Genomic DNA, 12,272 nt, shown 5'->3' on the forward strand with positions numbered 1-12,272 from the left:
AATGTCGGAAGAGAATATATAACAGAGTATATTTGCATATGCCTTGTATACAGTTTGTTTGCCTATAGTTCTTGATTTTTACAGTAAGAAAGTATCAGAAAGGAGCCAAAGGTAATATAAAATTTCAGCATGATTCAGAGTTTTCACAATCTAGAATTGTCTGTGCATATTGCCTATCCATCATAGTATATAGAATAGACTCACAATGTACGTTCAATGACATACACTATATGAAGGTCACTTATACATTTTGCGTCTATGAAAAACACAGGCCACTTTTAAATTTTGTAGCTTAAAGCATGTTACACATTTTTAAAGGCTGCCAGCTTGCACATAGAGTGTTTGAAAAAGATATGCAAACAGTGGATTTGATTCTCCTTCCATGTCAGCAGGGTAAATCAGGAGTCAATCCACGGAAGTCAATGCATTTATATCAATGTACAGCCAGTCTAAGCACAAAGCAAATCAGGCCCACTGTCCACATCCTCCACCCCAAGAATGTTGTATTTTACCGACACATTTTATTTCTGACAAAGTTTTTCTCAGTCAAATTGTTGTCTGTAAATAGTCTGTTTCCATTTACTTCTCAGCATAAGACAACGACTAAGTTCAAAGTACGATATATTTTGGCTGTTTTCTAGATTTCATTCCAAGTTTTCTTTGAAACCTGCTAGATAGATCTAACTGGTACCTTCTCATCAAAAGGTGACTTTCTATGATTTGCTTTATTGTTCTATCAAACAATGCATTTCTCAACATATTATAGTTACAAAGTTACTTCAGTGATATGATGTCCATGTACCACAGATAAGAGTATAAATGCCTAATTAGATCACACCACTTTAACTTAGCAGTGAGCTGACTAGTTCACACTGTACTTATACAATATGTAATTGCCTTGGTTTTCTTAAAGGACTATTTCAGCATCTCCGGTGAAATGTTTGCTTTCATCAGTTGAAGATTCTCTTAAATTGCTTTTACAGGCAGCAGCACAAGCATCAATATAGTGCTTTCTTTGCATTTTTCACATGTTTGTGAAAGTACCTACAAAATATTACTTGTCAGTGTTCTGATTCTTCTTAGAAATGAACAGCTTTCAGTAGATACCACTCAAGATAGACACTTTAGATTAAACTGACTTGGTTGACAATGGCATAAAAATAGAATATTAGGTTAAAGAGAATATTACATTAGTTTGACTAATGTAGCATTTATTTAATAGATTCATTTTTCAGTGATTGAACTCTGAGCTATTTTGCAAAATGCTCTGGCTTCACTTGTGTTATCACCATGTAAGCAACAGCAAATGATATAAATCGCCTCCCCTTTTTCCTTTTGAAAAACTTTCTAAAGACATCAAGTAAAATCTCTCTTTCTTTATTTTTCCTGTACCCTTCCTTCCTTCACAGACTGTAATGTGGAGCTGCTGATTCGGTTTAGATACATACACCCAGTGTATGTATACCCTCTCCATACCAAGTACAGAACTGGACATTTACAGAATGCACCGTCCCACACTCATGCCATAACAGCAACATACTAACTCTTTGAACGTCTTTCTCATTTCCAGACTCCGGAAAGCATAAATTAGGGGGTCGATTACTGAATTGCACATAATCAGGACCAGATATGTGTTGAAGTGTGAGGTGTAGCAAACACAGTGTGGGTTTGTGGGGCAAGAAATGATGAGAATGAGATGAAGAAAGAAAGGTGCCCAACAAACAATGAAGACCCCAAGTAATATAGTGATTGTCACAGCCCCCTTCATACAGGTCCGCTGATGAGGAACCCCATCCACTGGGAGGGCTGCGATCCGTTTAACATGCAGGCGTGCAAATAAGAACATGTGAACATAAAGGGAGGCCATGAGAAGAAGCATGGTGAAGAACATGATGATGAGACAGACAATGACAGTTTTGCTTTCCGAGTAGACAATGAACATGATGCCGCAGATTATGCAAGCAATCCAAATAACCACAATTAGAGCTAAGGCTTTCTTTACAGTCATGATGCTGTGATAACGGAGAGCATAGAAAATAGTAATGTACCTGTCAATAGCTATAACCAAGAGGTTGCAAATTGAGGCTACCAAAGAGATACAGATCATTGAGTCAAATATATTGTCCATATGCTGGATAAAGTGGTCATCAATGATCAGGTAGCCATTGCTCAGGATTGCAATCATGATAGTCTCCAGGGCATTTGACATGCTCACTAGCATGTCTGCTGCTGCCAAGCTGCACAGGAAAAAGTACATGGGGGAATGTAGGTTTCCATTCTTCAGCACCACAAGGATTACAAGGATGTTTTCCAGCAGGCTGATGATCCCTAAAGTCAAGAAGACCTCGGCTTTAATGAATACTTGCTCACAAAATCCATTGTTGCTCCTGTTGCTGAGGAGGGTTGAATCATTGAAGTCCTCAGTGGTATTAACCAGCACAGGCTGAAATGTAAGCACACACTGTGTAGTATTCATTATCAACCCGGGACTTGATTTCACACGCGATTACAGAACCGGCATCAGTTCAGTTTGAAAAAAAAAAATCCTTCCAAACTGTCTCTGGGTTTATCGAATGGGACCAGATAGGGCTTTGTTTTTGTTGTTAAAAATATAAATGTATAAAGCCTTTTTGTTTTAAAGGGAGTTTTATGTCAAACATTCAAAGACTCTGTTTTTCTCCCTGAAATCAAAGTGAACAGCAAATTTCACAGTCGTCCCTCTGGGGAGAAAAAAAGAAAAATCAGCAGCACTTTTACTCTCTTTCTAGTTCTCCTGCTGATTAAAAGTGAATAGCTTTCTTATCTGTTACCATAAGCTGGGACCGCTGCAGGGCATCCCGACTGGAAATCATGCTGTAGTTCAGTGAAATACCTCGTCCTGTTTCACCTGCAAGAAGGGGGAAAGAAAAAAGAAAATCAAGGAATTTATACATTCATGAAAGGAAAAACAACTCCTACTTAGTCTTCTGTACAGCACCATGGCCATTAGAGAGCAAGCTCCTTCCTGATTGACAGCTACAAACACCAGGTACAGCACCCCCATTGAAAAGTCCTCGTTAGTCAGATGTGAAACTATTTGGTGCCCTCTGCAGATCAGAGATATAATCTGTTTTCATTTTAAAATATAGAACTGGCTGCAAAACAGAGGCTTAGTGGGAATGAGAGGATAGGGAGTGGGGGAGCCCTTTGCTGCTCCCAGAGGTGTTGCTCCAGAATATGGGAGCACCTTGCAATAGTGGTAGGACAGCCAAATATGGCTACCTGCCCCTACTATGAAGGAGACCCCCAACAAGTGCACATGGAGAGGGAGTCTGGAACCAATGCCTTCTGATTCCATCTGAGAAAAAGGCACCCAGAGCTGCTGAGAGTGTATTAGGGAACCCATCACAGGAAGACCAATCCCATGCCAACTACCTCCATCCAACCCAATATTGCAAGGCTCCCAAGCCCCCAGGACCTTGTGTCCTCAGGTGTGGCCCCCACACCACACTGGGGTCCTGTTCTGGAGGATTGGGACTGGAAGTTGCTGTGCCTGAAAGCCATGAGGGAGCAGGCTTCTAACTTAGCTGTTCTCTCATGGGGGGAGAGGGAAGGACGAGCTGCAGGCTCTGCTGGGTGCTTTGGGTGTCCTGTTCCTCTGTATCAGCTATAGACTGGTCACTGAGCTTGCTTAGCCACATCAGATGTGTTCCTCATAAGATCTTTTAATGCTCTGCCGGGTATAGCTGAGGTTCGTTTAAATAGGGTATTTTACACATTGTCTCACCTAGTGGCTGAACAGTATAATACAGCATTCCATGAAGTGGGAGTGGGTGGTCCTGGCCTGGCAATGGGGGCCTAACAGTGCCCCCGCACCCAGTATCAGTGTGATGATTTGGGGAATCTATGTGCAGCTTAGGAATTCTGGTTGATCTTAAGATATTGCTGTATCATTGAATATCTCGGGGCTAGCCTACTCTTAAAACACTACAGTGGCATAGCTGCACCACTAATCAGTGTAGTCACTCACGACAATGGTGGGAGGGGTTCTCCAGTCAGCGTAATTAATTCACCTCCCTAGCTGATCACAATGGTCCCTTTTGGCCTTAGAACCTATGACTCTAGGAACCTGGATTTACACTGGGAGAAAACAGCATAAACTGGGCTGAAACTGGCCTGATGTATTCAGAGTGACTGGACACAAAATTTTTTAGATGTGTCCACCTAAGATCATTTCAGTGTTTTACCCTGAGCCAAAGAGGAGTCTGGGGCAGATACTTATGACTCAGGTTATACTTGAGTAAAACTAATAAGAAAGAATTGAAGTCTATTTCCTTTATTTTCTTTTATGCTATAATACTATGTGGTGATATTTCATATTCTTTGCCACTGAAACACAACACAAACCATTTGCATTCATCTAGCTTTCCTGTCCAGCTGGCCCAAAGGGTTTTTAAGCCCTCGAAATTCTGATTTACCATTGAAACGCTAATGGCACATTCTAATGATCCTCCATGTTTTTAATTTCATATAATGGCTGCACTCAAATTATACATGCACATGTGCCTTTTGCTTTCACTAATTTTTTTAGTATAAGATTTTTTCCCACTTGAGAAGTATCTCTCATGTTTTGTTTCCTGTTAGAATTGCCATGGAAAAATAACAGAAACTATCTAAATAAATTGGCTGAGGAAAGACTCTCAGTAACTGCACGCACGCTTTCAGCTTCATTTCAGAAATGCTTTCGTCTAATTGTCGCAGAAGCTAGCCATCATGTTTCTTGTTTTGTCTTCTTTTTTTCAGAGTCTCTTGGTATTTGTTTACACCATCCTGCTAGTTTCTTGTTAGTTCTGTTCTCAGTCATGCCAGTGCAATGCCAGTAACTTCTGCAGAATAGCCAAGAGCAGAATTTGGCCCAATAGTTACTGATTTTAGAGAGGACAGATGGCCTTGTCATGAAAGCATCAAAGTGGGACCCAACAGATTTGGGTCTAATTGCCTGTTCTGCCATAGACTTCCTGTGTGACCTTGCACTAGCTGCTCAGTCTTTCGAGGCTTCATTTTCCCTACTGGAATATGGGGGTAATAATACTTCTTTTCTACCATCCTTTGTCTCTGCAACTCCAATCTCTTTGAACTACGAAACCATCGAATCAGTTTCCAGCTTTTGCTATCTGGGTTCTATACTTACCAACTCCCCCAGTTCTCACACGGAGGTGCTCCATCGGTTTGGCATCGCAGCATCTGCCATGGGCCATTTACAATGGATATGGAATCAACATCATCTTAGTATGACAACCAAGTGTAGGATTTATTCGAGCTACATCCTTCCCATACTGTTGTATGGCTGTGAAACATGGACACTATACCGCACAGACTGGACAGAGCTGGAGGTTTTCCACACAAAATGTCAACGTCGTATATTGGGCATAAAGTGGAATGACTTCTTCTGTAATGCAGATGTTTATGGTTGTTTGGGTCTACAGATTACTGGGGCCATTTTTCACAGGTGGTGCCTTACGCTTTTCAGACATGTCGCAAGGATGCCACAACGCCGTTCTCTGGGTGGCTTGTAACATCCGGGATAAAATTCCACCAACTGAGGGTGGACGCAGCCCGGAGGCAGACCCCCTATTACATGGGTTTATCAAGTCTGTTCCAGTGTTGGACTCTCAGGCTTTCAAGCCTTTGCAGTTGTGCAGGAACGGACCAAATGGCTAATGATCACTACAGCCAACTGTCTGACTAAGTGTTGAAGAAGAAGAACTTAGGTGCACAAGTCCCACTGATTTCCAATGGGACTTATTCTCCTTAGCCTCTTAGGCAGTTCTGAAAATCCCACCTGTAATATTTTATAAACTGCTCATTGTGAGCAGATGCGGTGCCACAATAGGAAAACATATATTAGTGTACCTTATTAACTGGGAGCATTTAGCTCAGCTGAAGATGACTTATGAGGCATGACACTTCTTTTGACCAAAATGTATCTTCAGCCCAGACAAACCATTTATTTTCATCTTCACTGTTGTAAATTATTGAAATCAGAGATGCTGAATCGTGAAATCGAAGCAATTCAAATTGTTGAGTTGGAGCACAAACTGATTTCAGTTTTCCTCTTTCTTTCATTGGTGCTGCATTCCTCTTTGCTACTCATTTCAAAGACCCATGTCACAGATTTGTCCAGCTGTAAGCTCTGACTTCAGTTCTGGAACCAAAAGTCATTAAATAACTCTGCAACAAAGTGAACTTAACTTCCCAATGTGTCATACAGCCTACATGCCATTTTCACTGACGGCAGCAACTGCAAATTGAATTTGTTATGCTCCAAAGTGAATTAATAGTACTACCAACCAAGGAATTTATATGCTAAAATTGGTGAGGGCTTGGAAACCAAACTTCTGTGTTGTTTCTAATGCTTGCAAGCTCAGAGTCCGGTTAATAAAGGTCAATAGAAAAAACAAAATGGGGGAAAAGCTGTGTCTGCATAAGAGATAACGGCATTTTGGCCTGTCTACTCTTACAGTGCTGCAGCAGCACGCTACCTATGTCAGGGTGAGAGCTTCTTCCATCAGTGTAGGTACTCCACCACCTCCCCGAGATGTGGTAACTATGGCGACAGGAGAAGCCCTCCTGTTGACATAGCGCTGTCTACACTGGGGTTTCCGCATCCCTGAGTGATGTAATTATACCGACATAAGTTCCTAGTGTAGCCCAAGCCTTAGGCCTAGGTTTTAAAGGTGGTGTTCTGCTCAGCGTTACAAGGCCTAAGTGACTTAGACAGCTAAGTCCTATTTTCTAAAGTGTTAGTCACTGATGGCCAGAGTTTTAAAGGTGTTTAGTCTTCTGGTGGATTTTCAAAAGCACCTTGGCATCTAACACCCATTGAAAGGAGTTAGGTGCCTAGAAGTTTTTGAAATTTCCACTAGATGCTAAAATTCTGGCCCTTAGGAATGTAAGCTCCATTGACTTTCAGTGAGACTTAGGCTTCTAAGGGCTAGCTTCACAAAAGTACTTAGGCATTGCTAAACCCACCCTTGCAACACCTATCCGCTAGGTGCCCTGCTGCCTAGTAGAATTCTCAGACTTAAGTGAGGAGTTAGGCACCTAAGAAAGGGATGCTCAGAAGCCAGCAATTTGAGTGAGAAGCTGCCGGAACTAGCTAAGAGTAAAATGGAGAGGAAATGGGTTTAGTTGCCTAACTCCCATTGATTTCTTCCCTCCTTTGGCTGCTGTAACCCTTGCCACTTGAAATGAGACAACAGTCAGTAAAGGAGCAAGACTGCTTATTCCAGCCCATTCCTCCTCCAAACGCTGCTGAGGGGGTCACAGCACAAACACAATGAAGCTGGCACAGACCACCTATGTGGAATCCCCAAATCTTACCCTGGACATAATAGTTCCATGAAGTCCTCTGTGGCTGCACAGGAGACTGCAGGACTGGCCCCTGGATGAGATCATGAACTTGTTTGGAGGGTTACTTCTCTCTTTTCCGTTGGAACTTCCAGTTTAAATGGATTGGTGGTTGATTTGTGACTCTTGCTCTTGTGTTTTGATGAGTCTCGGTGAGGTTATGAATAGACTTGGGTAGAAAAGGCCTAGGCCACAATGGGGCACTCCAGGACAGCACCTGACTACATTGTCCTATGACTGTTTTTGAGTTTGAATACTTTTCCCATCCCAAATTAAGATTTTGACTTTTTAGGGAAAAATCCTTTATTAAAAAAAAAGTCAAAAACTTGAATGTGTTTGTGAACTAAAAAACTGGAAAATTATTCAATTTGGGTCAATTGAAACTTTTTGCTTTTTGTAACTTTGAAACATTTCATTTTGACTGCAATCCTTTCTACCCACCCCTCCCTTTTTTTAAACTTAAATTGTGATTAGCTTAGTTTTCTCAATGGAAAAGTCATTTTGAACCAGAAATTATATTTAGAAATATCATAACTAAATGTTTTGGCAACTCTGAAATGCTTCTCAAAAATTTTTCAAGTTGGGAGGTTTGTAACTGACCCTGTCTTGCAAACAGTTTTGCTTTTGCTGATCTGGTATGGTTTGACAAAAAGAGTGTCTTTTTGAAAAATTCCTGACTATTCTAGTTATAAACTTAGTAGGGCCTGTTTGAATCTCAAGCTCACTGCAGCTCTGTTAAAGTATAGAACCATTATTTTAAATACCCTTTTTTACTTTTAAAGTCAATCAGTGAAATAGCTGTCTCACCTTGCCTCCAAGGTTCTGCAGTCCATGATGAATTTCCTGGTACTCTCCTCAAATGCTTTTAGAAACAGAATGTCTGACACACAATGAGCAATAACATTCTCCTTTCCACTGTGTAATGTCCAGCTGAGTTCAGACAGCAAATTCACTACCTAGTCTTTGTCAAAACTATTGTTGAACGCCCTGATGTGTTGAATGAGAAATACTTTGCTAGCTGCACTCTTAGTTGCTATGAAACTATTTCCCCTTCTCTGTTCAGTTCTGACTCCAAATTTAAATTATAATGATTAGGGCCCCAATTTTGCAATATGATCCACTAGGGCAGACCTGTGAGGAATGATATGTTTGCAAAGTAAACCGAACACTTCATGAACCTTGCCTAACTTTGTATGGAAGGCATTAAAGTACCTCTGTTTAGCAAGAACATTTCTTGGCTCTGTGTAACTTTCATCCTGAGCATCACATTTCACTGATTTATCCCGAGTTTGTTTTAGGCTCGTTACAAAAGTTCCCATGGTGTAAAAGGTGCAGGGCAGACTTTCTGGGTCCCTGATTGGCTAAGCCAATTTCACATGATCAGAAGGGCCATGTTGCTAGTTGTGATTGGATATTCAGAAAACGTCCTGATTCCTGTTTGCAAAAGCACAATGCCAGCTCTCTCACATACTCTTCTTCCTATAATATACTTAAGCCTTCAGACACACAGAATCTTTGTGTAGTGTGATCAGGGAATGAGACAGATGTATGTATTTTTCCTTTGTGCAGTGTGGAGGGTTTTGGCCCTACAGATGAAATCTGAAGTCTGAATGAACTTGGCAGTTCTTCATAGAGCTTACCTCTTTCTGGGCTTCCAAGAGGCTAGTTGGCCCTTTCTCCTCCTGAAATCATTTGTGGTGCCTACCCTTAAGGCCTCTTCAAAGCCTTGGATAGCTAGAAACCAGAAATCCTGGCCCACTTGGAAAGATAACTTTTCAAAGGGACTAGAGGCCAAAATTCTACTGCTGGAACTGTTCTTTGTATGAATGCCAGCATACTACTGACATGTTTTTTAATTAGGGGAAACAATTTTTTGTAGCCCTATGATGCAATTTTTTTATCATAGTCATTTTTAAAAGGGACTGTGGGCTAGAGTCACAAAGGGATTTAGGTGCTTAAAAGTGGCATGCCCCTAAGTCCCTTGGGTTCTTTAAAATTATTATCCCTTGTCTGAGGTCATCTGTAGTATGCCTGTAATCATATATGTAGTAATCATGCCACTAGTATACATCTTGTCATGCCAAGTTCAGTTCAGCACTCTATGAAGTACTAGGCACGTGACTTAATATCCTTCTATACCATGGCATATCTTACTGCTTAACTTTGAATGCTGGTGGCTTCCTCCAAATGTAACTCCCCCAAACATAAAATTAATCCCCAGTCCTTAAATCCCTCATTTGGTAGTAAACATAACGTGTCTCTCACTACACACTTTAATGATGGCTCCAGGAGCACTCATGGCTGCTTTCAAAGTTCTTCTGAGGTATGAGGGCAAAGTATGTACACAAAACAACCCATGCTCAACAGAGGATTTCTCTTGTAATATGAGCTAGTGTGTAATGTAAGAGGGCATTCAGGAATACTCTTTGTCCTCATCACCAAGGGTGAAATCCTGGCCCCAGTGAAGTCAATATCAAACCTCCAGTTGACTTCAGTGGGGTCACAATTTCATTCTATATTTCCTCATCCCCCCACCCAGGTAGTCAACAATCTATTGTGGGCTAAATGATAGAGTTCTCTTTAGCTGTCTGATTGACTTCAGCTACCAGTGAGGAGGAACTATATTTGATTACTATTGCTTATAAGGTACTGTAAAATGAATTTGTTTTTCTCTGTAATATCTTCAACCTGTTTTTTAAAAGTGTTTTACTATTTAAGAATTCTATTTTTATATCTTATGATAGGTATTCTGCTTCCCCTCGTGAGCTATATTGTTCAGTCCTCAGGGAGAGCAAGAGAAAACATTGCATTTACTGCTAAATACATGTTACGGTATATTCTAAACATTTTCCTTGGTGAGGCTATTGAATGAAAAATCTTTCTAATTAACAAAAAGAAAAAGAATACTTGTGGCACCTTAGAGACTTCTTTTTGCGGATACAGACTAACATGGCTGCTACTCTGAAACCTTTCTAATTAACATTTGCCATGAATTTCAATCCTTCTGTTACCAGTCAATAAATACTTATGCTTTGCTGAAATATTAGCAAGAATAAAGAGAATGAGGCTATTTGTGGGAGACTGAATAGGAGAATTTAAAAGAGTGAAGCAATTTGTTATGCAAGAGGTGCTGGGGAGGCGGGGGGAGGTGGAGAAGACAGGCAAGGGAGAGGGAAAAACCAACCCAACCAAACAAAACATCACCTGCAAAAATAGCTACAGAAATAAATTAAAAGTTCATTTAACCTCACTTTCCATAGAAAAGGTCATATCTGATAAGATTTGTATGTTAGCAAAACAAAGGTAAATTGTTGTTGCCGGCACCCAGTGCCGAGAGGCTGAACAACAGCTTGAGTGGTTCGTTACCCGGTGTGCTACACCCAATAATCACAATGGGGTGGAGAAGCAGAAAAGTTTATTTGCAGCTGCAAAAAGGTACAGGGAGAATAAAATCTCAAATCCTGCACAACAGAGCAGGAAGTTACACAGGCTTTTATACATCCTTTTTCCCAGCATACCTATCCAATAGCAAGCTGCTCCAAGTATCCATATAGCCAGCCAATCCAGTTCCCAGCTAGTTCCCTGATTCTCTGTATCATTTGTTAAACTATACATAAAGCTGCTTTATTCAGCATTGTTCTTTCATATCTCCCCTGTTTGGCCTTGCTTAGTTTCAGGCAGTCTGACTCTGCAACATACTGTTGCAGATTCTCAGCATAACTGCTGTGTGTGCCTCCAGGCGGGGGGCCAAGGATACTTGGGCCTAGCACACAGAGCTGCTGCGAGTGCCTCCAGGCAGGAGGGTGGGGGGCAAGGACACCGGGGCCTAGTGCGAGGGGGCTTCATCGACACTTGTGGTCTTCCATCCCCTCGAGTTACCTAGTGGCCATGCCCCAGTGTTCCCAACAACTCCCCCCTTTGAGAACACTCAACAGCCTTGGCTCTGAGTTTTCTCACTTGGGCTTGCTACATTGGAGATATTAACTGGACGGCAAGTTACATTTCCAAACCCCTTTTTTTGTGGTAAGATTATTTGTAAGTGTTTCCCTAAAAGGGGAGGAACCATTACACCCACACCGTTGGCCTCCCCTGTTGGTCTTTATCCAATACCCAGCAGCCCACTGTGTAATAACACAGGAGCTCTTTCCCACAGGATGCCCATAGGGATCAGATTGGTTTCGGGTAAAACATAACACTCCCTCAGTGAGTACTGCAACTGAATACTCCTGGTCCTGATAGGTGGCCTGCTGTAAAGAGGTTTTGTTCCAGAACGGTGAGTTCGTTCTTTCCTGCTTTTTGGTGGAGGCTAATTCTGCTAGGGTCAAGGGCAGCATGTCAAGGGGCATTTCCGTTTTGGGGGATAGTGGAGTTGGAGCACACACCCAGCAATCAGTCTGGTTTGTTAAAGTAGCAACATGGTGCGCAAGCAAAACAAAGGAGTTATGCTCCCGATATGCACAATTTGGAAATACCAATACAAAGAATAACAATGTTACCCAATTAATTATTACCAGAGTCTTCCCAACCCAGGGTCTCCAGTACCTGGGTGGGCCCATTTTAGCATTAAGGTGCCCGCTATTTGTGTCTTTTAAACAGTAGCTTTAGCCCGAGATCGTCACTAGATGAGGAGTCAGCAGGTTGGACGGTCCACTGTTCTGCTGACGAGGGGGCAGGTACGGCCTTCAGACGAGAGTTATGGATCCAGTTCTTGTGTCCCTCGATCTTTGCCGCTGTATGGGAGATCAGCAGGACGGTATAGGGTCCTTTCCACTTTTCCTGGAGAGGCTCGTCTTTCCAGGTGCGAACAAGCACAGAGTTACCGGGCTGTAAGGAGTGAACGGGAGAGTCCAAGGGGAGAGGCTGGGAATCCTTGGTATACCTGC

At 41.8% G+C, this 12,272-nt stretch overlaps 2 protein-coding genes across 2 annotated transcripts in view; one reads left to right on the forward strand and one right to left on the reverse strand.

Moving 5' to 3' along the window:
* LOC311529319 (formin-F-like) overlaps window positions 1-12,272 on the forward strand; it is a 139,536-nt gene that overhangs the window by 18,099 nt on the left and 109,165 nt on the right. The window lies entirely within an intron of this gene.
* On the reverse strand, window positions 1,337-2,949 carry MC3R (melanocortin 3 receptor). The gene is made up of 2 exons (XM_084645290.1): window positions 2,811-2,949; window positions 1,337-2,443 (listed from the first exon to the last, which is right to left on the reverse strand). Exons 1-2 carry the CDS (start codon window positions 2,931-2,933, stop codon window positions 1,496-1,498), a joined length of 1,071 nt encoding a protein of 356 aa, XP_084501416.1. The 5' UTR covers window positions 2,934-2,949; the 3' UTR covers window positions 1,337-1,495.

This window comes from Lepidochelys olivacea (genome assembly GCF_965140295.1).
Source record: "Lepidochelys olivacea isolate rLepOli2 genome assembly, chromosome: 13".
NCBI classification, from domain to species: domain Eukaryota; kingdom Metazoa; phylum Chordata; order Testudines; family Cheloniidae; genus Lepidochelys; species Lepidochelys olivacea.

Bases quoted from the DNA above. Each gene is read 5' to 3' on its own strand.
- MC3R (XM_084645290.1), bottom strand. From the start codon at position 2,933: ATGTATAAATTCCTTGATTTTCTTTTTTCTTTCCCCCTTCTTGCAGGT. The intron at 2,444-2,810 runs GTAACAGATAAG...CTTACATTTCAG, and splicing joins TGCAGCGGTCCCAGCTTATG to CCTGTGCTGGTTAATACCAC.